This window comes from Rhopalosiphum maidis, chromosome 2, assembly GCF_003676215.2.
Source record: "Rhopalosiphum maidis isolate BTI-1 chromosome 2, ASM367621v3, whole genome shotgun sequence".
Classification (NCBI taxonomy): Eukaryota; Metazoa; Arthropoda; class Insecta; order Hemiptera; family Aphididae; genus Rhopalosiphum; species Rhopalosiphum maidis.
The window spans coordinates 4,369,775-4,395,556 of NC_040878.1; the positions used below are offsets into that span (position 1 = coordinate 4,369,775).

Consider the following 25,782-nt stretch of genomic DNA (forward strand, 5'->3'; position numbering starts at 1 on the left):
ATTTTTATCCTATTATAGATTCAAATAAAGATGAATCTCCAAAAGAAGTAAGTTATTATTTCAAAAATTATTATCTATTACCTAAGACAATATTGTAGCATATTTATTAATACTATTTTAGTATTTATATTAACGGGGTTTTATCGATTCCGCCGTTTCAATATCAATTCCTCCGCCTATCAATTTCGCCGGATATTTGTTTATGTTGATTCCACTGATTGTATTCTTTTTTAATCAATAGTATAGGTATAAGATACACTCAGTTTACCATAATTTTCTTAAATTTAAATATAAACATTTAAAAAAACAATTCAAACATTCTCGTAAGTAAAATGTATTAAAATAGTAAAATAATAAGTTTTACAATTTGTTTAGCTAACGCTAAAAAAAGCAAAATTTAGTAAAAATAAAATAAATAATAACCTATGTATGTTATTTTCTACACGGCGCGGCGGAAGACAACCAATTTTATCAGGGGGGTGCATCGTGCAAATAGGTATACGCTAATTTCTAAATAATGCTTAATAATAATAATAATAGTTAAATACGTAATATAATATAATATAGATAATTATGCAAAATAAAATAGTTTCAATACCATTCAATTGCCTTCAATACCAGCCTTCTTGTTCTTCATAAATCTTATAAAGAATAGGCCTATCTTTAAAATCAATCTCTGTTTCTTCCAAAATTTTAGATAGACGTCCAGTTTATGTTATCGAAAGCTTTCTCTTTTGTCTCTCAATTTGTTTTCCTAGTATTCTCAGATTTAAAATAGCCTTTGGTTCTTTTGTTCTTCCAAAAATCATATTGATTGTTCGCTAACTTAGCTTCTATCTTCTTACACTTATCTTTTTGCTTACAATTATTGCTAGTACTTTAGTTTTAGTTGATATCAAGGTTAGGGTCTTAACATTTTCACACTGGTTGGCTTTTGGGTTTTTTAACCATTTATTACATCCAAAATCTCTCGGAATTTTCCCAGTCTTGTACATTTGACATAATAAAAATTAAGATTAAGATTCAAGATATAATAAGATTTATAATTATCATTCATGTTTTTTATAGGGATCCATCGCTACAATTAAAGATACTGTTGGACAATTTTTGAAAAAATTGGGTAATATTGTTGTAGATGGTGCTGGCATGATAACCAATTATTTTAACTGGTAAATATATAAACATTCAATTGTATAAATTAGTCATAATTAAGCTACTTACTTTTTAATCCATGATATATTTATTTATATATATATTTAATTACATATATATGTACACATTTTTTATTTTTTATTACATCTATAAATTTCAGCTCTACTGGTGACAATAATATGACTATTTCAAAGATTGAAGCTTATACAATTTTGGACTCCAGAGGTCTTCCCACTGTCGCAGTAAGTATTCATTTTTATAGTTCTGTTAGCAAATTAAATATATCTAATTACACATGTAATAATTAGGTTGACTTAACCATTAAAAATGGTCTAGTTTTCCACGCAGCAGTACCATCTGGTGCTAGTACTGGTAAATATGAAGCATTAGAACTTCGTGATAATGACGAATGCTATTTTCTCGGAAAAGGAGTGAATACTGCTATTAACAACATAGAAAACATTATCGCACCTGCTCTTATAAAATCGGTAATTAAAAAAATTTTAATTAATAAACTGAAATATCACAATGATATCTATGTAATAGCTGAGATAATTGATATTAGTTAAAATTCATGTTTTATTAAAAAGAAATAGGTGTAGCTGTATTACATAACAAATGTGCAAATGCTACAAGTCATCTACCCTATGCATATGCTTTGTAAAAATAAAAATTTTAAATCTTTATTAATAGCTCAAGAATATATAAATTATTTCAACATTTTATCATATCTAGAAAATAAATATTACATGAAAATTGCAAGTCTTCAGATTTGGTTATCTATTATAAAAAAAAATCAAAATGATTTTATTGAAATTTAAATCTTAAACTGTTAACAGAATCCTCAATTGAAGTTAAAGATAAAAGATTTTTTTCCAGAACAAATAGTCAATAGACATAAAAAAAAAATATCATTATTTAACGAATACATTCATTATTGCCCCTACCCAAATCTAAACAATAATTATTTAAATTTCACTGTTACGAATTAAAATCCAAAATATAATAACATATTTTATTATCATTTATATTTTCTACAGGGACTCAAAGTTACTGAGCAAAGAGCCATTGATGATCTTATGATTAAATTGGATGGAACTCCAAACAAATCTAAGCTTGGTGCCAATGCTATATTGGGAGTTTCAATAGCTGTAACTAATGCGGGTGCTCGACAGGAAGGCATTCCTCTTTACAAGTAAATATATAAACATTAAATTGTATTAAAAAATGAGTCATATTTAACTAATTATTATGACATTTTTAGGCACATAGCTAACTTAGCTGGAAACAAACAAATTGCTTTGCCTGTTCCAGCTTTTAATGTAATAAATGGTGGTTCCCATGCAGGAAATAAGTTGGCTATGCAAGAATTTATGATTCTGCCTACTGGTAATGAGTTAAAAGATAAAGTATTATTATAAATACTGAGTATCAATGTTAATTATTTCAATTAGTTAACTAAACTTGTTAATGAATTCAAATATTTTATATTTTTTTAAAATTGAACAATATGTACTTTATTTTTTGTCAAATATTTTATGTTCATAAAATGTTTATAATAATTTGGTTTACATTAATAACATTTTGCATATTGTTTTATCACACTATTTCGTAAGATTAAATTAAAAAATCATTTTGAAACTCACTAAAAAACTGCTTTATTTTTCATATACAAGAATTAGTTTTTTTTTTTTTTTTAATTATCAATAATGCCACTTAATGAAAGTGAAAAAAGCTGGAAAAATATCCGATTATCAGTTTCTATAGTAACCTTGTTATAAACAAATGTTTATAAATAGGAGCAAGATCTTTCTCTGAGGCTTTGCGAATGGGGTCAGAAGTTTACCAGAATCTGAAGAATGTCATTAAGGATAAGTATGGATTGCATGCCACATTAATTGGTGATGAAGGTGGTTTTGCTCCAAATATTATCGATAACAAAGAATGTTTACGGTTAATTGAAACAGCTATCAAAAAGGCGGGATATGTGGGAAAAATTAAAATTGGTATAGACGTTGCTGCTTCTGAGTTCTACGTGTAAAGCAATTTATTTTGTTAAAAATTTATATAATTACTTTAATTTTGTATAATATGATTATAATAAAATATATAATACGAATTCCAATAATTTTAATAATAATTGCAGTGATGGAATGTACGATTTAGACTTTAAAAATAAATCTGCCAGTAAAGATAAGACAAAAATTGTATCAGCTGATCAATTATTAGCCTTTTACCAAGAAATAGTAAATGAATTCCCAGTCATAACAATTGAAGATCCATTTGATGAAAATCATTGGGAGGCGTGGACTAAATTTACTAAATCCACTAACATCCAGGTATATTTATCATTAAATTAGTTATTTAAACTTATTAAAATCATTTCACAATTCTAAATGATGTATAAGAGGTCATTTCTTTAGAATGTATTGTCACTATTTTATAATTTTGTTAAATAGTACGACTTTATTATTCAGCTGTTCTAATTTAGTGTTGTAAGATTTAATATAAGCATGAATTAACCTAATCGTAATATTAAACATTAAAACTTCAAGTTGACATTTTCATTTTCTTTTTTCAATTTTAATTTTGAAGCGATATATGATGAGTATTTTTAAATTGAAATATTCTATATATTTAATCTCAATAAACATATTTCTCTCTATCTTTAGAAATTGCGGTTTTCTTTAAATAAATATTTTGATTTTTGTCAAATAAAATAAGAATTTAAATAAGTTGGTCCCAAATAGTTCATAAAACACTGATTAAAAGATTTTTTTAGGTACAACAATTAATTTATACTAGTACTTTACTAGCAAAACACTTAATTCTTTATGATTTTCATTTATAAATCCTAGCTTTCGGGTTTTTATAAAATATATATGGGTTGTACCTTGATGTATAGGTTGTTGGCGATGATTTAACTGTGACCAATCCAATACGTATTACCAAAGCTATTAATAAAAAAGCGTGCAACTGCTTGTTGCTTAAAATCAACCAGATTGGTACTATAACTGAATCCATTGATGCACATCTGTTAGCTAAAAAGAATGGATGGAGTACGATGGTATCTCATCGTTCAGGAGAAACTGAAGATACATTCATTGCTGATTTAGTTGTTGGATTGGGTGCTAAAGAAGTAAGTTTTTAAGCACTGATTTAATTTGTTAATGCTTTAGTTCTAGTTTGCTTCATTTTTAAGTTTGTGGTATACTTTAGTTCTTATTTTTACGGTATCTGAGGAAAAAGAACTAGCTCCTATTTAAAGACAATTGTCTTAAAAAATGTTAAACACTCGCATAGAAACTGAAAATTGAATAATTTCCTTGCTTTGTTCACATTTGTTGAGTGATATTATTGAGGAATAAAAAGGAAACACAGTATTTAACATTGGTAGTGTGTACCTGTGAGTTTAGTGTTGATTTTTTTAATTTAATTATTCAAAAATCTAAATTCCCGTATCCATTTTTAAAATTGTATATAATTCACAAAGGATTCATCCCTTTTGGCTGTTTTTCATCAAATTGTTTGTATTTAATTTTTCTAAGATAACGAAAGAAATATCATATAAACTTTAAATATTAGATTTAGAAATCACTGTAAGATCTTTTATCCACTGCTTTGGTATACATCTGATTTTTTATTTTGTGTAGACTATATAGTATTGCTGATTTAATTGCTTGATTGACTACTTGATAAGTAAGTATTTAAATATTAATGTTAAAAGATATAATACTGTTGTAAACTGATTGTTTATAATACTTTATATGAATTGTACATAACTAAGTAAATAATTATTTATTTTAGATCAAGGCTGGCGCCCCTTGCCGTTCAGAACGTAACGTCAAGTATAACCGTCTAATTAGAATTGAAAGAGAAATAAAAAAAGAAAAAGAAAAAGAAAAAGGAAAAAAACCAAAAGAAACCGTCGAAGATAACTCAAATGGTTTGGATAATTGTATATATCTAGAAATCAGTGCAAAGGTAAATCATTAACTAATTACACCCCTAAAAACGGGGAATTATCGATTCCGCCGAAACTACCTGTTTAAGAAAAGGTTTGTATTGATTTGTTTTCACAACTTTTTGTTACTTTGATTGGATTTTGTAGTAGTTGTTTGGAGATAATAAGCTTGGGTGCATTTGCCCTATTTTAGTCATTTGTATTGTTCTAATAGTGTATTCGTTTCATAAATATATTTAGTGAGTATTAAGTTAGGGAAATTAAAATGTATTAAAAGGTAATTTTTCATAAATTGGTCAATTGTGTTATTTTTAAGATTTGCCATTGTTAGTTCTACTCTTTTATTTCTAAATCCTCTTGCTCTTGATTAAATCTAATAATTTCCATTTGCTCTTCAATAAACTTAAATTAACTCTCGTTATTTACCGAAAAGTGATTAATATTAGCGTTAAATTTACTCATACATTCCGCGTCGCATAATTTGAATAAAAGTCGTGCTGTTTTGCTTATTTTATTAACAATACCACGTCTATCTCTAGTTTTAAAACCTATAGACGGGAAGACTAGATCCTTTTTACGCTTAATGTCCTAAAATAGTTTTAAAGTAAACAGTAAAAAGTCCCCACAATGGTTATCGATATTATTTTTAATGGGGACACACATCACTTCCGTGTCATTTATATATTGGTCAATTCCCCCCATCGTTGTTCATAAGTTGTAAATTTGTAATGTGAACGTATGCGGTAAGTTCCCATGTAGTGGTTACTATCTTAATCGGTCCTCGGTTTTCGTAATATATACCTAACTTTTATGTAAGTTTGTCGTCAGTGAACCGTTGTGCGCTCACTCCAACATAGTAAAGTGTTAATGTAAAAAAATCCTGAAAAAATTTAATTTGTTAATGAAATTTGTATTACTAATTTTCTGATAATTGGTCAATTAAATTGTTGTATTTTATACGTCTAATTAATTTGTCGAAAATACATTTTGTTAAGATAAAAACAATTAATTGGTCGTTGAACTTATGCATAATGAATTTATTCAAGCCTACAAAAATCATGCTCGAAATATTTTTGTTTGTTAAAATTTCTCGAATGTCACGACCCTGTGTGTCACGATCACATTACTGGGTATCGGTAAAATCGGGGTTTTGTTTGATGCGCCATCTCATTAACTGAGACGATGCGTCCTTCAACCCAAATAAATATGTAAGTGGTCGATGATCAGTAATAATAGAAAAAGTACGACCGTAAAGGTAAGGTTAAAAATGTTTGACGGCCTAAATGGTGGCCAAAAGTTCTTTTTTTATAATGCTATAATTGGTCTCCGCCTGATTTAGAGTTCTCCTAGTGTATACAATGGGTTTTTCATGAGGTGTTTCGCCTAGCAACAAAACAGCTCCAATAGCAAATTGACTTGCATCGGCATTAATTTAAATTTCCTCTTTTCCCAATCTGAATAAGTTAACAAAGTTGGATTCATAAGTTTACTTTTTAGTTCTTCATACGTGTTATCACATTTATCCATCCAACAGGACGGTATGTCCTTCATTAATAAATAGGTCATTAGTTTGGCAATTTTCACAAAGTTGTCTACAAAATATCTATAATAATTTAATAATCTCAGAAAAAATTTAATGTCCCTGGTGTTAAATCTTTTCTGAGATTATTAAATTATTAAAGACATTTTGTAGACTCCCGCCAAACCACTGACCTATATATTAATGAAAGACATACCGTTCTAACGGTCAAGTATATTTCGTTTGATATGAGACCTCCCCACCTGACATCAAAAGCGTGGTTGTGGTGAGGGGGGGGGGGGGTGTCGTCACTGTCATGATTATCGAACATAGAGAAAATGTTGTCGGCCTCGGGATCAACATTGGTCGTCGGAGTTGTAGGTGCTCCGACCAATTTTTCCTCGAGTCGCTCCAAGTCTACGGGTGTGCTGGGTGCCGGGTCACAGGATAACAAATCTGGTAATTCGTTATGTATTCCCGGGACGTGTACCGTACTAAAATCTAAATTAGCTAGTTGGAATGACCAATGTATTCATTTTGAATTTTTGTCTTTAGTCCTATGTAACCACGTCAGCTTCGAGTTATCGGTAATGAGTTCAAAATTTCGGGTCTCGGGGCAGGGACGAAATTTGTCGGTCGCCCAGATTACCGCTAGACACTCGCGTTCTACCGCGGCATACCGTGTTTGTGTTTGTCTTTCCTCAGGGCTCTCGTCCCGTTGGAATAGGACTGCATTCGCGCCTATCTCGCTCGCATCGGTTTGAAGTCAAAATGGTTTGCTGTAATCTGGTGGGGACAATTTAGGTGACGTGACTAGCGCGTGATTGATTTAAATGCGCGTTATTCGACATCAGTCCATCTCCACCTTATTCCTTGTTTTAATAAATTTATTAGGGGTGATATCGTGTCCGCGTAATTGCCTACGAATTGGTTATACCATTTGCACACACCTAAAATTTTCGTACATTCGTTACCTTAGGCGGAACCGGAAAATTGTCAATTTTTCCGGTTGCTTTTGGATCTTTTCCGCGTTTACTATGTGCCCCAAAATGAAATTTCGCGTAAACCGATTTTACATTTTTTTTTTGCACGTTAGTCCGTATCTCTTGAGTTGCTCTCGTATTTTGTCTAAGTGAGCCTGGTGTTTGTAATCGTTCCTTAAAAATACTACTATATCATCTAGATAAATTTGTACGAACTCGTCCTGGTACCCCTTCATGACTTCGTTCATGAGCCTCACAAAGGTCATTGGACTATTATTTAGACCGAAGGCGAGGACTTGGAATTGGAAAAGGCCTCTACGCGCCGGAATGCCGTGTATTTTTGTGCTTTTTCGTGCAATATTACTTGCCAGTAGCGATTTCACAGATCAAATACACAGACAATTTTTGAGCCCCGCATTTGCCTAATCATTTTACAGTGAAAACTTTTTATAACGAAAAACTCTATATAACGTAAACATTAGATAATAATGGTTGGTTTGCTTTATAACCCATTAGTCATTCATTCTCTATAACGTATAGTCACTCTCAAAAACGAAACAATATTGTATGTTTCATAACACAATTTACGTGTTAAGTATTATAAATTATAAAAATATTCGGCAAAAATGCCGAAATTTCCATGAACGATTACATTCTTAACATTCTTTCATTATCTACTTTTAATATCATAATAATACCATTATTTTCGATATCGAATATATTCATTTTATTATCGACGTAATTTCTAACAAAAATATTGTTTTTTTTTAAAAACTCTCTCTATTACGAAAGCTCTCTTTAACGAAAGAAATTTCTTGGTCCCTTTAGATTCGTTATAAAGAGTTTTTTACTGTATTTTAATCTGGCGTAGGGTACGCATCGGATTCGGTTACGTCATTAAGCCGCCTGTACTCAGCACATAGGCAGAATGATCCGTCCTTTTTCTTTTCCAATACTATGGGATCAGCCCACAATGAGGTGCTAAATTTAACGAGCCCTAGGAATTCCATATCTCATACCATATCATCGATAGTAGTTTATTTCAGTTGTGGATACGGATATGGCTAGAGTGCGATAGGTGATGGTCATTAAACAAAATTTCGTGTTCAATTAATTTAGTACATCCTACTTTTTCATTGAATACTACCGCGTATATACATAATACTTTGGTGAGTTTCGCGCGAGTTTCGTTGTCGTTCCTAAATTCTAATTGCGACAGGTCGTGACTAGTGGCGAGTGGCTGCGCTTTCCCTTCCCAGAATGTCAACGTACGAATTTGCTTACCCATGTGGATTATACACGCGGCGTAATCCCAAGATATTTCGTTAATAACAAGAAAGTCGTGTCCTAGTAACGTGTCGCAATACAAGTTATTTAAGATAATTGCTTCGAATTTGATATCGAATGCCCCTATCTTAGCTTTGAATGTGGAGGTGCACACTGGTTGTCGCAGTGTGACTAGGGCTGCGCGATTATTTTATTTTCATAAATCGATATGTAGAAAATTATATCGATTATAATCAGTTATTTTATACATACATTCTAATCAATTATTATCAGTTATAAATGTTATAATCGATACTTGGATCTAGATTAGGTTAGGTTTTTCCCGGACATTTTTGTATAATACCCGATACTTAAACATTAATTGGTTATTATGTATACATAAATTATAATAGATTATAATTGATACTTAATCTATAATCGGTTATTATTTAAATATAAATTATAATCTACATTAATTGATACAATTATAATCAATTATAATTAATATTATTTTACAATCGATTAAAAATTATAATCTGAAAATTCACTGTAATAGCTAGACTGATTAATTGATAATTACACTTGGCAATATACCATAGAAAAAAGATTAAATATAAATATACAGTTAGGAAAACGAATAATAAATTCTTAAATTTTCCTTGCAAAAGAAAACAAATTAATTCAGTGCAGATTTTATTGGTGTCTAGATATAACAATAAAAAGTACAGTGAAAACTCTTTATAACGAATCTAAAGGGACCAAGAGATTTCTTTCGTTAAAGACAGTTTTCGTAATAGAGAGAGTTTAAAAACAAAAACAAAATTTTTGTTAGTAATTACGTCGATAATAAAATGAATATATTCGATATCGAAAATAATGGTATTATTACGATATTAAAAGTAGATAATGAAAGAATGTTAAGAATGTAATCGTTCATGGAAATTTCGGCATTTTTGCCGATTATTTTTATAATTTATAATACTTAACAGGTAAATTGTGAGGAGGGCTATATGAACCAGGAAAATATGCAGAAGGAAAAAAAATCTGGGATCGGTATTTTCATGGAACGGTTTATCAAAGAAATGATAAAGTAGAGGAATTATATTTGCAAGGATTAATATATTCTTGGAATGATATTTTTCTAAACAGTCTTATCTAAGGATAATATAAAACAGTAAATTAAAACACGGAACCGTATTTTTCAGGAATGATATAAATTAGGAAAATATCGCTCAGGAGACTATATAAATCGGGACGACATTGTTGAGTATATTATACACGTGGATCCGTATTAATCTAAAACCGTATTAATCAAAAAAATAAAGCATAGGATTGGATGAGACATATATGTATAGGAAAATATTCACGAGGAATAGTATTAAAAAGAAATATTATTTTATCAGAAAAATACGGATGCCCGCGTCGCCACTCGCTCGCTGCGCTCACTCGGACAAAACAAACGAAAATATCCCTCGACTTGTTATGCAACACCACCTCAAGTGAATCACTGGGTAACCACGGTATAATCATGCATATTACCCTACTCCAGGCCGGTATTTACGCGGCGCGCTAGCTGGTTTATAACCAGCACGAAGTCCGTTAGCGATTGTCCGGGAGCCTGTCGTGTTGACGCTATGTCGGCGCGCGATTGAGATTGCATTTTGGAGTTTTTGAAATTTTCGTAATATTCCGTCCTAAATTCTTCCCAGGATGGGTCGAGTATCTTGATACTGTTGTACCATTTACTCGCAGCTCGACTGTCCTGCACCAACCCGATGGGTGTATCCGAGCTTGTACCAAAATTGATTCGGTATTATTTATGTACCTCACAGGGCCTTCAGCCCTTGTGAGACCCTTGCTACGCATGTCATCATTAGTCGACTTTCCCTGGCGCGCTAGCGGCTGGAGCCCGCTGTGTCCTGGTTCGCTACCCGCAAGCGACTGCCCTGCGCTAGGACTAGCAGTAATGCCCTCAGGCGGCTGATCTTGTACACTGCTCGCTGCCGTGGCTACCATCGTCGAGGACGCATACCGCTGCTATCTAGTACTATCCGTCAATATGGTTGTTGTCAGCTGCACGGGATAGAACCGTACGTTCACGGAGTCCTTGTCCGCTCTCCCGAATATGTTCCTCTAGTCTAATAATTACATCCGACTTTGAGCCGGACATGCTTAACCCACGCGTCGTACACTTGGCACGTAGCTCCGCTGATGACAATTTTTATAACGACTTTCCTGACATTATGTAATTTATTATAGTTATAATAAATTTACAAGCGCGGGTGTTAAAACTGTCGCGTAGGCGGTAGCCTGTGCCTGTTATAAGTAAAAAAAGACGAAAAATAATAAACAACATTCTTACCATAAATTTCGATACTCTAATATTTGGTAAAGTCGCAGTGGTTGACTTGGGTGGGACGCGGTGGGGACTGAGTACCTCAACTAATTTTTTGAATTCGCTAGCATACCCTTACTTAACCATAAAGAGTGATGTGGGGTGACCCCCACTGCCATGGTAATGTGAGTTTTATTAAAATTCTAGGGACGCTACTTTTTTTAAATTAGTTAGAGTTACCTCAACTATTTTATTCCCAAGTCAACCACTGGATACAGGTTTACAATAAATAATCGTTTCTACTGAAAATAAATTTGCAATGTTGTAAAATCTACATGATGTGTATTAACACACGTCTTGATAATACAACAAAGTATAACGATTCAGTTTTAACTGCATTTATCACGTCGCACTTTGACGCACATGTCTCGTTGTATAAAAAATTTTATTATGTTAAATACACTTCGAAACAAATAATGTTGATAGTATTTCTTATTCGTCAATTCAACAGGAGCAGCGACAATAATTACTATTTTGGTCACTGATTTTGAATTTATGAAATCTAAGATTTTTCGATCTTCCTTATGTTTTGTTTTTATGTATTCCTGTAAGATTCCTAACCATTCTTTAGTGAACAATAAAAAATAAATCTAGGGAAATACTGTTTCTTACACATGTTTCCGTGACACGATACGCAACGATCGCCGGTACAAAGTACAGGCACCGCAGCGACCGGTCTACGCCTTACCAACCGTCACCACAAGCAACGACCACACGACACCGTCAACTCTCCCCCGACGCTTTAAAGACACGGGGTAGGGCGGAAAGACAAGTCAGTAGTATGATTTAGCCGATTCAAAAACCTCTTCCTCATCCGCATACTCATCCAAACTCATCCGCGCCACCTGCCGTCGACCAGACTCACCCCACCACCGCCTGCCGACGGCCACACTCATCCGCCGCCCGGTCCGCTACGTAACCGACATATATTTTTCCCGCATGCGCATGTGACAAGCATTTCTTATCATTTGCCGCCGAAATCACTGTTATCAAGTATTATTACTTTGTTATCACAAATGTTATCATATCGCCCGATCCGCAACGGAACCGACATATATTTTTTCGCGCGCGTTTTGTCCAATATCGATATGCCCAAACACAACCAGTTAGGTTAATGTGTTGATACTTAATAGCACAGACCCATATCCTGTCATTAGCAAACGACACACATCCGCCAACACGGCCGGCCGTATAAATGTATTCATACTTCTTAATTTGTTTGTAATATCCCGGATTGTCGTTAAGGTATACATTATGGAATGTACACATTAATGCTAAAGTCTAGCAATTATACCACCGAAAATGTAAAGAATGTATTAGATTTAATGTATTGATACTTAATAGCATGAATATTATATATGATGAACCAATTTAAGAGCCTGACCGAAAGAGCCGGCAGCTCTTCAATGTTTCTCCAGCCTTATAGCTCTTCGCACCACAACCGTTCTCGCGCTCCGTGTTTAAAACGTTTTTATTCAGTGTTCTTCATTTCTCGTATACTTTTAATCATGGCCGGTTCAATCGCTAACATGAAAAAACACTACAATCAGAAAAGTTTTACATATGTACCACCAACACCGCCTGCAGAGCTCATCGACTGTGATAATTTCATACTTGACTTCGCTGATCGTAAGTTTTTAAATGTTGGATTTGATTCGGAAGACAAGTTCAATATTGTTATTCATATAATAACACCGTCACGCTATGTAAGCATATACGAAGGTTTTTTAAGACGAACATTCTCGCTGATGGGGAATATACTGTCATTCGTATTAGATGTTCCACAAAAAAGTAGAAAACAGATTTACCTTCGTATATGCTTACATAGCGTGACGGTGTTATTATATGAATAACAATATTGAACTTGTCTTCCGAATCAAATCCAACATTTAAAAACTTACGATCAGCGAAGTCAAGTATGAAATTATCACAGTCGATGAGCTCTGCAGGCGGTGTTGGTGGTACATATGTAAAACTTTTCTGATTGTAGTGTTTTTTCATGTTAGCGATTGAACCGGCCATGATTAAAAGTATACGAGAAATGAAGAACACTGAATAAAAACGTTTTAAACACGGAGCGCGAGAACGGTTGTGGTGCGAAGAGCTATAAGGCTGGAGAAACATTGAAGAGCTGCCGGCTCTTTCGGTCAGGCTCTTAAATTGGTTCATCATATATAATATTCATGCTATTAAGTATCAATACATTAAATCTAATACATTCTTTACATTTTCGGTGGTATAATTGCTAGACTTTAGCATTAATGTGTACATTCCATAATGTATACCTTAACGACAATCCGGGATATTACAAACAAATTAAGAAGTATGAATACATTTATACGGCCGGCCGTGTTGGCGGATGTGTGTCGTTTGCTAATGACAGGATATGGGTCTGTGCTATTAAGTATCAACACATTAACCTAACTGGTTGTGTTTGGGCATATCGATATTGGACAAAACGCGCGCGAAAAAATATATGTCGGTTCCGTTGCGGATCGGGCGATATGATAACATTTGTGATAACAAAGTAATAATACTTGATAACAGTGATTTCGGCGGCAAATGATAAGAAATGCTTGTCACATGCGCATGCGGGAAAAATATATGTCGGTTACGTAGCGGACCGGGCGGCGGATGAGTGTGGCCGTCGGCAGGCGGTGGTGGGGTGAGTCTGGTCGACGGCAGGTGGCGCGGATGAGTTTGGATGAGTATGCGGATGAGGAAGAGGTTTTTGAATCGGCTAAATCATACTACTCAAGTCGGTCCGAACGAGTACCTACCGACCGCTGGCCGTCTCGCTCTCTTGCGTGAACCGTCTTACCGACAACGGCAATAACGGCTCCTAGTCATAAGTCCGCATAAACATAAAGCATAATTATTAATTGTGTATTCTCCTTTATGTCATCAACACCTGACATAGTGACATTTGACAACTAACTATTTTGCACCTTTGTTTATCTTGAGTCATTTTGTAGCATCTTGACTTTCGCATACATAATTTCACCATCCTGACGAGTTTACCTGGAATTTGTTTTTCTACCATTACATTCAATAGCGTACCTTTTACTATTAAGCTTACTGAGTTTGTCCTTAACCAACTAATAACAGACCTACATATTTTTCAAATTCTTGATGCTTTTCCGTTATTTGTTTTATAATATATGTAAATTTGGTCAGTCGTGGATTTTTCAGCTGTGAAACCTGCTTAATATTCTTCTATTATCTTTTTAATATTAATAAATGGTTTTAGTCTATTTAAAATTATGTTAGAGAAACTTTATATGATGTGTTGTGTAAGGATATACCTCTATACTTCAATATAATTCTTTATTTGTATCACCAATCGCATGTTGTATGACGTATGTATATATATATATATGTATATGTTATAAGACTAAGATTCTTATGTTACCTATATTCGCTGGTCTGCGTGGTGTAGACAACGTAGGTTTTAGATATCCGGATAATTGCACGATCATGCTCGGTTTTGTAGGAATATGTTATTTCTTTTATTTAGAAATATCAATGAAATCCAGTTAATAGTTGAACAGTCCAAATCCAGTTGGTGGTTATGATTTTATTGTGGTTAAGACACCTTTCCCGTATCCGGCGTATCCCAATAAACACAGGTAAAGGCTTTTCTCGCGGAGCCGTATGTACGCAAGTGTCGTGCGGCCAGCTTAGATCGTATGGTTCGATAGCTCCGTGACGGTGCGTCAACATTGGGTATCACTAATTGGTTAATTACTTTATGGGGTGACCAATTTTTAAAAAATAGTAATTCATTTTTAATACAATATTTCCTAGATTTCTTTTTTCATTTGGAATTAATTTTAGTGTTTATTGCGTTAAATGTTAATTATGCCGTTACGAAACTCATCTAGTTGTTTTTCTTTTAATATATTGATCGGTTATAAATGTCGGGACATCGTTTTTAAAAAATTTTTAATTAAGTGATTAAAGTATTAATATTTTCGAGAGGGTATCTCTCAGTCTCTATCAGTCTGTGGCTAAATTCCCTGCATCGGCTGCACCTGGTTTATGTTTAATTTTTATGTCAAATTCTAATAACTTAAAGATAAATTTCGTTATGTGATATGACGATTTTATGATTGTTTTATAGTATTGTAACCTTGAATGGTCGCTATTTACGATTATTTTTCTACTTATAAGATATTCTTTAAAATAATTAAAAGCAAATACTATACTGCTGACATTTCCAGTTTTGTAGTTCTGTAGTAGAAACATTTTTTCTCCCCCTTTTAATTTTCTAGACGCGAATGCTATTGGATATTTTTCTCCATTGGGATTTTCCTGTTCTAAAATACCTGAAAGCCCTTCTAAGGATGCGTCGGTAGTAAAAAAAAAACAAGGTATGTGTCTTCAAAGTAAGCTAAAATAGGCTCAGTAATTATAGATTTTTTTTTTTGATATTATAATCGTTATTACTCCTCGCCATAATTAAACTTAATTTTTTTTTTTTTGTTAAATCTGTAAAAGAACTAGCGATTTTTGCAAAATTTAATAAATATATTTTTTATAACTTGTCAACCTCATAAATAATTTGCCATCTTTTACCTTTTCGGGTATTGGAAATTGTTTTATTGCTTCTACATTTTTCCCTAATGGAATAATTCTACTGTTAGAAACCTCGTGTCCTAAAAGTTCTATTTTTGAGCTAAAAACTACACAATTATTGCCGGGTTGCATGAAACTGAACTTTAAATTTATTTAATGAATAGTTTTATTGAACCGTTAAATATTTTTACTGACGTGTTTGGGGTTGCACAAACCGTTCAATAAAAATATATTGATATTAAACATGATACCAAGATTTGTGTAGAAGTTTAAACTTATCACAGAAAAAGTACTATATTGGGTTCTATGGTGATAATGTACTACTGATACGTACACATTGATAACTGTAGGTTTATCGAATGATTAAAATTTAAAGAGCCGAAATCGGCCCATTAGTTTAGACAGCTGGTAACCTATATTTTAACGGCTCAATAAAATTATTGAACGTTTAAAGATTGTTTAACGGATGAATTAAATTTAATCATTCGTTAACATGCTAACGGCTCGTTAAACGTTTAACGGACGTTAATGCAACCCGGCATATTTGTTTTTAATTTTTCGTCTAGCCGAATAAGAATGTTTTGCAGCCTTTCGAATGATGATTCGAACATAACTCTGTTTGTTGATAGAGTTAATTTTTAGTAAGGTTTCTATTTGAATTTCTTTAAAATATTAATTACTTGACAAATATTAGCCATTAAGATATGGATATTATTATTATTGTATAGGTAGGTACTAAACGTAGGTAAATTACTTCCTTATTATTAAATCTAATATATAAAAATCTCGTGTCACAATGGAAAATGTATGTCGCTAAACTCCTCCGAAATGGCTTGACCGATTTTCATGAAATGTTGTGTGTATATTAAGTAGATCTGAGGGATGTAAACTATTTTTTATACCTTCAGGCGTAAAGGGTGACTCTCCATAAATATTTTTAATATTTAAGTTTTAGGTTTTTCTTCTTTTATAATAATTTTTAAACATATTGTAACTAGAGTAACATAACAAAAATATTATAATTAATATAATGTTATGCATAGTCAATATGATAACTAGGCTAAACATAAAATAAACGATTTTATATATAATTAATATACAAGGATAATGAGATGACAAAATGGGGGTCAATGGTGGTGATCGAGTGACTCAATTACCACTGAACGCGGCGTGTTTAATAAAGTAGGTAGGTATTTTACGATATTTTTGGTTGTTTATTTATTGTGTATGTTTGAGTGATTGGCGTATACGACACAATAAACAATACCAACAAGACGCAAAGGGTTCGATTTGGCCCATCGAATGAATAAAAATACAGTCAAGCGAGAAGAGCACAAAGAACAGACGAACCAATCCAACAGGATAATGAAGATTATGCGTATGAACGTAGCGCGATTGCGTGAGGCACAAGCAGAGGAAATGACCGACAAAGCCAAAAATACAATGTCTGTTTGTGGCTTAGATTTGCAGGGCACACCGTGTTTTTCACACAGACACTTATTATACATAGTATGTTTTCAAGTGAGTAAACCATCTAGTTTGTTTGAGTTGGATAAAGATGGACTCGCTAATAATATCGTACACTCCTTGTACTAAGAGCATTATGATAATATTTTTTCTTTAATTTTCATAAGTTGTGATATAGATGTAATTTAAAATTTATTAGTTAAGATGATATATCTACAATGAATTCAAAAATGAATATTTGGTGTATTGTTATTTTTATAGGCTGTCGTCGTTCACAGTGTTCCATTCCAATTTCCAACCATTCCTCTTTGGCGCTCTTTCAGTCATAAACCACAATAGAAATAATTTATATAATTATATGGAAAAACTACGTTTGTTTACAACCAAATAAATTAATAAAAAAAATTTGTACAAACCCAGATTACAAAATTAAACAACTTTGAAATACCTAATTAATTTAAATTTTTTTAAAATTATGTTTTAAAAATCTACCTCTAACACTACAATTATTTTATTATTTATTGACATATACATTGTATTATATATTTTTTTTATTCAACTATTTATTTATAAACACATTAATTGTACTTCATACATAATTTCAAGTACAAATACTCCCAAATGGCTCCAATACAGTATTTAAAAATTTTAAATATATACTTTATTTTTTTAAATATAAGCTATTTTGTGAACCAATGTGTGCTTGGACGAAATCGGGATACTCCGCTTTTAGTACCCGTAAGTATTATTGAAAATTAATGACGTACCGTCTCAATTCCCCAGTCGTGGTAAATTATTAATTTATTTTTAATTTTACTTAGGACTTTATACAGTATTACAGTGACGCAGTGGGCATTTTGCTGTCACATTATACAAAATATTACAACTAACACCAAAACTTTTTTTCGCCATCAACGGTAGGTACTCATAGGTACTAATAATTTATTATTAATTAGTTATGTAAGTTAAACTTAGGCCTTATTAGCTATATACTTGAAATACTACTTAAAAATAAATATTTCCCATTAATATATGGACTATTGGTTTTTTTTATATCTATACTTAGTGTAGTAGTGTGTATAAAACTATAAAACACCAAAACAGATTTAATACAAAATGTAAATAGTAAATGTAGTCTTATATATAAGGTAAGTATTATAATATGCAGTATGCACTGCACGTGTACATAATAATAATATATTAATCTTAATTCAAATAAGTGTATATTTTTATTACTTTATTAGTACCCGGTACATACTATTATTTATTTTATCGTTTTTATGTGCTGTTATTACTAATTTAGGTTAAATTTTACATATTAAGTTATATTTTGTGTATTGAATGTCCGAGTATAATATATATTCGTGTCAATGTCGTATCCAGAGGGGGGCTTTTGGGCTTAAGCCCACCCCGAAATTTTTTATTTTAAATAGTATGTGTGTATAAAATAGAATACATAGTATATGTTTAAAAATTATTTCCTAGTTTCCTATAGAGTTAAGTATAAATGTTTAAGCCCCCCTCCCCCAAAAAAAACTAATCCTAGGTACTTGTGTTTTGACTTGTGTTCCTACCTATTATTTATTAAAAAACAAATTCATAGTTGTGTTCACTATAGCAACAAATTCTACAAACAGTTTTGAAATGATGTTTATGTAATTGTATGCTTATTATTTTTAAAAATAATTGTTTGAACATAACTTAATTATAAGTAAATTATTTAAAAAAAATAAAATACAATAAATAAGTTGGACAACACGCTCACATAGGTTAGTACTATTGATTATATATTTATATTTATTATAAATAGTATTATACATATTATACTAAATGAAAATTACTTATACTATATACCTATTTAGTTTTTAAAATATTTGTATGATAATTGTTGCTTCCCTGTTACAAATAGGACGGCGTTGTATCATATTACCAGAACAATCTAGATACAAGCATTTGTGACTACAAGGAATACATGCATGGCTGTTAATATTGCTTAAACATATTACGTTAGGTTAGTTTTGCCGTATAGGAATTATTCGTTTTGTATGCATGACCTACCGGACTTACCGGACCGATAATTAAATAATAAATAATTAAAAAACAGTAAAATTAAAAAAAAAAAAATCATAAAATTAGGTTATCTATTTTATTATTATAAATTACGGATTACATTCAATATCAGCTAACAAAATATCAGTGTGAAAAAAATGCCATAAAATTATTTTATTATAAATATTAAATTATGTTTAGCAATACTTTTTGTACATCACTTAAAAATTTTTAAAAAAAATTGTATCTATCTTGTTAATAGATCGGTACCGGATATATAGAATCTGAAGTCACTACAACAATAAGCTACGATGATATTATTCAAGAATTTACTCAAGACCGTGCACGATGAAAACTATGAGTACATTTTTTAAATATTGTTGTAGTATATTAATAATATATTATATTTAATATTTTAATATATTTAAATATATTTATATTTATTATCTATGAAAAATATTAAATGTGTATTTCTTGAGGAAGGAGGGCGCTAGTTAAATGTTGCCCCAGGGCACTTAATGTCCTAATACGCCACTGAGTATAGTAGCTATAGGGGGCCGGTGGTAGACGAAAAATTAAATCTTAGTATCGAGTATCGGGGGTCTGTAATAGACAAAATAGTGCTTTTATATTAAATTTCTTATATGAAATAATTTATGCAAAAAATAAATGTGTAAATTATTAATTTACAATTAATATCCATAAATTATCCATTTACAAAATATTTATTTTTTTTTAAATATAAGCCATTTAGCTACGGGCTTGATTACTTGAGTCATAGTGCAGTAAACAGATGAGCACAGCCAAATTATATTATTATTGAATATTACACAATAATAAATAATAATATTATTAAATTATATTTCACGTAATACGGGATAACGAAAGCCGACGTTATCGCTTAAGTACAATACAACAATTTTTATTAATATCGCAGACGGACGTTGAATTTGGTTGCGTTATACAGTGGGGCGCCGCCGCCGATAGAAATCATAGAAATATAGTTGGCCGCTAGGTGCGCCAGTTGACGGTGTAGAGAACTGTACATATTTTTGTAAAACCCTTTTTCGTATTTCAAATGCTACAAAGTCATTAATAATCGTAGACACATAAGTAAGACATTGATCGAAAGGTGATATTTTTTCTATGTTTTGTTGAAAACAGATTTCTGATAATAACATTAAAAAGTTATGGCATCACAAAAAAGTGTTTTATAAATATTAAATTGTAAATAATTAAAAAAAAAAATTAATTTAAAATATCTGATTCCAACAAAACAGCAAAAATTTTCACCTTTGATGTTCTGGAATCAGAGGAATTTGGTATGATATATTATTGCGTCTGTGTTCTAAGTATACAACAATAATATCTCTAATTACTAATATTATCATAGTTATTTTTTAGGAAAATTAAGAAAATGTTTTTACCTGAATCATAATCTATGTAAATGTCCAGTGTAGGCTAGGAACTCTTCAACGCTGAGTCTACCTTGCAGTAGTTTCTGTTTGGCTAATGCTAAATTTCGGTCATTTCCACATATGCTCTACGCCTCAGTATAAGCCGATCTTGTTGGACATGAGATTTTTCACTGAAATGTTTGTCCAGTTTTAGCATTGTCTCTGGAAATTTAATTTAATTATTATAGTAAGTAACATATAAAATTAAATCTAAATATTATTAATCATGTTATAAGACTGACACTATTAAAAAGTTCAATAAGAAAATGTAAAAAATGATAAATATTAAATATGTATATCATTAATTTATGATTATATCTATACCTGGAAAACCAGGGGATTTTTGCTAATAAGTCAGGGTTTAAAATTATTAAAAAATGTTTAGGTATTTATGTTTTCTAGAATCAGTGTACTTTATGAATTAAAGAAGAGATCCAAAATTACATATACATTTATGTTACAACTACAGACTTTGAATAATGATAACAATAATTTATTAATTCGTGCGATAAAAATTTGAAAATTAGTATTTACAAATAAGTATTAAATACGCTATATTTAAATAGTTATATAAAAAATGTAATTAATGAAACAATATATATTCTGATAACATATTTTAACTGACTCGTGAAATGCCAAATTCTTGATCTGTTTCCACCCATGTACGAATTCAAGAGTTTATGGAAGATTTCCTGATCGTTATTTGTCCTTCTAGAACAGTGATTCTTAACCTTTTTCAAGTGACAGAACACTAATTATTTTATAAGGTTTTCCTGCAACACTGCTGTAAAATAATAACAGTAATTATATACATTTTATAATTTTTAATATTTTTCATAATGATTTTAAAATTTTGGCTGAACATTTATGCTAAGTCCAAGGAACACCTATATTCCACTTAACACCGGTTAAGATTCACTATTCTAGAACTATTGTAAATTGTAAAGTTAGCAACACCAACACCTATAAAAATATTTTTAAATATGAAATATTTAATGTACACTTCAGTAGATACCTGTAATATATTGTATTGGATTTTTTTTTTATTGTGTATGTTAAGAAGTTTATAACTAATTAGAACTTCAGAATCAAATAATGTTGAAACTAGAATTTATATCAAGTATTATTACTTCTGCTTAATCCAGTGTATCTCAAAAATATCTCACGTATGTATCTTTTAACAACATATTAGTTTAAAAACTGATTGGCTTTTCTTTTTACTACTTCCCAACCTTCAGGAACCATGTTGGGTGGCAACAATGCGATGGCTTTGGACATACAACACTTACAAAGGAAGTGTCATCTCTGTATGCCAAATTCTTTTGCATTTTTTTCTAATGCCTATATATTTAAATATCAGGTATTTATTTATTTTTATTGAATTAATTATACATTTTAAAGAAATTTTTTAATTTTTTTTTATTGGTATCTCGTTATTACAACAAAATATTCAATGCATAGCTAACAAGCCAATAAGTACCTACTAAAAAGAAGAATATTTATACTTTATAAGAATAATATTGTCCCAAAAAATTAAAAATTATAATAATATAGTACAGGATGATTTTTTTATCATGAAACACTCATAATTTCAAAAACATGAATACTTTTTTAAATAATGAGTATTTTATGATAAAAGAATCACCCAGCACCCTGTATACATTTTCTATAAATGAATTATTTAAGCAATAAAAGTATTAAAATAATAATTAAAAAAATAATCTGAACTATTTACCAACCATAATTACAATATTAATACATTACTTTTCTTAAATCAGCTATTCCAGTAGTTGTAAATTTTTACAATTTTTACATTCGCTGTGGCGGGGCTAGAACAAACCAGTACCAAAAATAGTGTACATCAGTAAATGAAACTGTGCGTCGAAACAGACATCAGCGCTCTCCAAAGACCTGCAACGCGTTTGAAAACTACATTCAACTACTACGAGTATTTTAATGTAATGAAATAATGACATAAGTACCATATTTCGCCGACGTAGACGGTCGAGAACGATGCGGCGGCAGAAGACAAAAGTAACGAATAGGCCTAAACACGTAATAATAATTTAATATATATATATATATACTTATAAACAGTATAAAGCAGCAAGAAGTACGGACTACATACATCGTACGTCGGTCAGCGTCCGCGACCCAAAACACGCGAACCGAATTTGTGTACGGCTTTCGAAGAACGGTCGTAAAAAGACACGAAACGGAAAAAAAACGTACTTCGACGACCTATTTGTTACCGCGATGGCGATCGACACGAACGCGCTCGGAGAACAAATCGTATGCGTAGGGCTTGGAAAAGACGGGCGGTAAACGAACGCGGACAGAACGGACTGGGAAAACGTAGGAAGAGTCTTGAAAAACGGAAAACATTCATAAGCGATAATAGTAATAACTGAAATAATTGATAACGAAACGGCGGTAGTACGAAACACCGATCATCGATAGGTGGAGCTAAACAAATTTAATTTTCCGATTGGAAGTTACTCAAACGTACACCTAGCGCTAGCGGAAAACGGGTAAACTATTACGCGGCTTATAACGGGTTTGTTCGTTTTGAAGTAGTGCAGTCGTATACACGCTGCTCGTTTTAAAAAAGTTTTACATCAGTTTACATTTTTTTCACACCGACCCTACAGCCCGTGTAGCTATGGATCGTTATCATTTCTCATCAGTGGACAGAAATCGGTTATTAATCAGTTTGTTTTGATTGTTTTAAACACAGATATCTGATCACACCTCGTACACTTTACCCAGACACTACACTATTTAGTGTACAATTTTTTAAATTTTTTTTCAAAACGAACAAACCTAATATTAATATTGGTGATACTGTTTGTAGGTCATAAAAAATACAATCATATATTATGTTTATTAGTGAATAGTGATTATTACAGTAGAATCTTAAATAATTTCATTTTTAGCGTCTTTTTTCACCCTAATTTTATGTTTTTCAAATTTGTTTGTTCTTCAGATTTTGTGTTTGTATTTTTATACTCTTCACAAACAGCACATTGATCTTTCTTGGGTAAAAAAACTTTCATGATTGAAGATGGTTTTGTAAATACGTTTTTTCATAGCTTGCAGAATCAAATTATCAGAACAAAAAGTTAAATACATATGATACATTTCAGATAGTGTAAAACTACCATCAATAAATAATAATAATAATAATAACAACTTTATTGCAACAATAACATATCATTACATATTATAACATATTATACATTTATAAGTAAATTATAAATTTAAAATTTTATTAGAAAGTTTAACAATATTGCAACATTCCCAAAAAGCAGATCTTGTGCTGGGAGTGTGCTTTCTTAAAAGTAATAAAAGAAACATATAAGTAACTGTTTTAACTAATGATAATAAACAAATAAAAAAATTTCATTTCTCAAAATCTTTGTTAGTTTGACTTCAAAGATTGTGTGATTCTATTCTTGGATAAGAATTAATATGATTTGGAATAATAACTTCAGCTTCATCAATAACAATAAACTATTCTATTTTCAATGTGTTTACCCTTTGCATCTCTTTCAGTACTTCCAGATTCAGTAAGCTTTTTCCTAGCAGTTGTTATATACAGTTGTTTAATATTGCTTTGAAAAACTTCTTGCATACACAAATTCTTGGGGTATTTACACCAGTATTGAAATAAAATTGATAGTTACTTGTCCTCTTAGAATCAATTTTTTTGTATTGATACTTTGTTTCTATAATTTTCATGTGATTATTTATCAAAGCTCGCTGTCTGTTAATATCCCCATGTGTCTAAAACATTTTCCCTGTCTTTATGAACAATTTTTTCAGAACACTTAAGTCTACAGGTCATTCCACAAGGTTTTAGTAAACTTTAGAAACTCCTAAATTTAATTAATTTTTTTTATTTCTCTTTTCTACATATTTTTTTCCTTTTTCTGGATCATTTTTTTTTTCAAGTTTCATTATTTTTTGGAAGAGCTGTAGGGTAGTCTTCAAAAGTAAAAATATTAGTATTTTCGTATTCAACATTTTTAATTGCATTAATATTGACTGAATGTAATTCTGTATTACTTTCAAAATAGTGACCACAATTAATATTTACATAATATATTTATAAATATAAAAGTTTTCATTGTTATACTCATTTGTGTTGTTTACTTTTAAATCGTTTAAATTAATGCACTAGAAAATATATTTATATTATCATGGCTTATGTGATATATTGTTGGGATAACTTATTTTTTGTAAATAATATATAACTAATTATTTTTCAACTTAATTAAAATATTTAAGTCAAAATGCAAGGAAGACATTTGCCTATTTTCATAAAATATAGTTAGAACAATATTAGTATCTCTGGGATTTCAAAATTGTCAGGACTCAAATCTGTCATAGTAACTTGATTAATATTCTAATCGTTATGTTGTATTTCAATGAAAGGAAATGTTGGAAACCATTTATTATAAAGGTGTATTCATCTGGACTTTATCCAAAGTAGACAAACAGAACATTTATGTACAAGGTTTGAACCTACGAAAGCAACAAAATGCAACAGAAGATGTCACATGTTTACCATCTTTGAACCTCAATGATTTGAAAAAGACAACTGATTCTGTACCACTTGTAATGATATGCTCATGCATCATAATTTATTGTATATTTTATTATTTTATTAAATAAATAACGGTAAAGTTGTCGCACGCTGATAACCGTCAATAAAAACCAATAATCGCCCTTAATCACTGATGAGGGAAACGATTTACATTGTTTGGTCACGTAGAAACTCACACGTAGTTGTGACAATGTAGCACAAAACGTGTGATCTATTTCGTGTGCCGCCAGAGACAAGGGATGGCCCAATGAGCATCTCCGTCGTCGGGGAGAAAGCCGATTTCTCTAAAGACACGGAGGCCTTTGATGGAGCCGCCTGCAAGCCATCTTCTCTCATCAGTGCA

The 25,782-nt window shown here is 31.2% G+C and overlaps 1 protein-coding gene and 1 pseudogene across 1 annotated transcript; one reads left to right on the forward strand and one right to left on the reverse strand.

Annotated features, from left to right (window-relative positions):
- The first annotated feature begins 1,328 nt into the window (after positions 1 to 1,328).
- On the forward strand, positions 1,329 to 7,290 carry LOC113551566 (enolase-like). Its single transcript, XM_026953868.1, has 9 exons — positions 1,329 to 1,394; positions 1,461 to 1,640; positions 2,193 to 2,347; positions 2,417 to 2,541; positions 2,952 to 3,189; positions 3,299 to 3,491; positions 4,058 to 4,291; positions 4,960 to 5,032; positions 7,247 to 7,290. Exons 1-9 carry the CDS (start codon positions 1,332 to 1,334, stop codon positions 7,288 to 7,290), a joined length of 1,305 nt encoding a protein of 434 aa, XP_026809669.1. The 5' UTR covers positions 1,329 to 1,331.
- A 10,306-nt stretch (positions 7,291 to 17,596) lies between these two features.
- LOC113555202 lies at positions 17,597 to 22,108 on the reverse strand (annotated as a pseudogene).
- Positions 22,109 to 25,782: the final 3,674 nt, after the last annotated feature.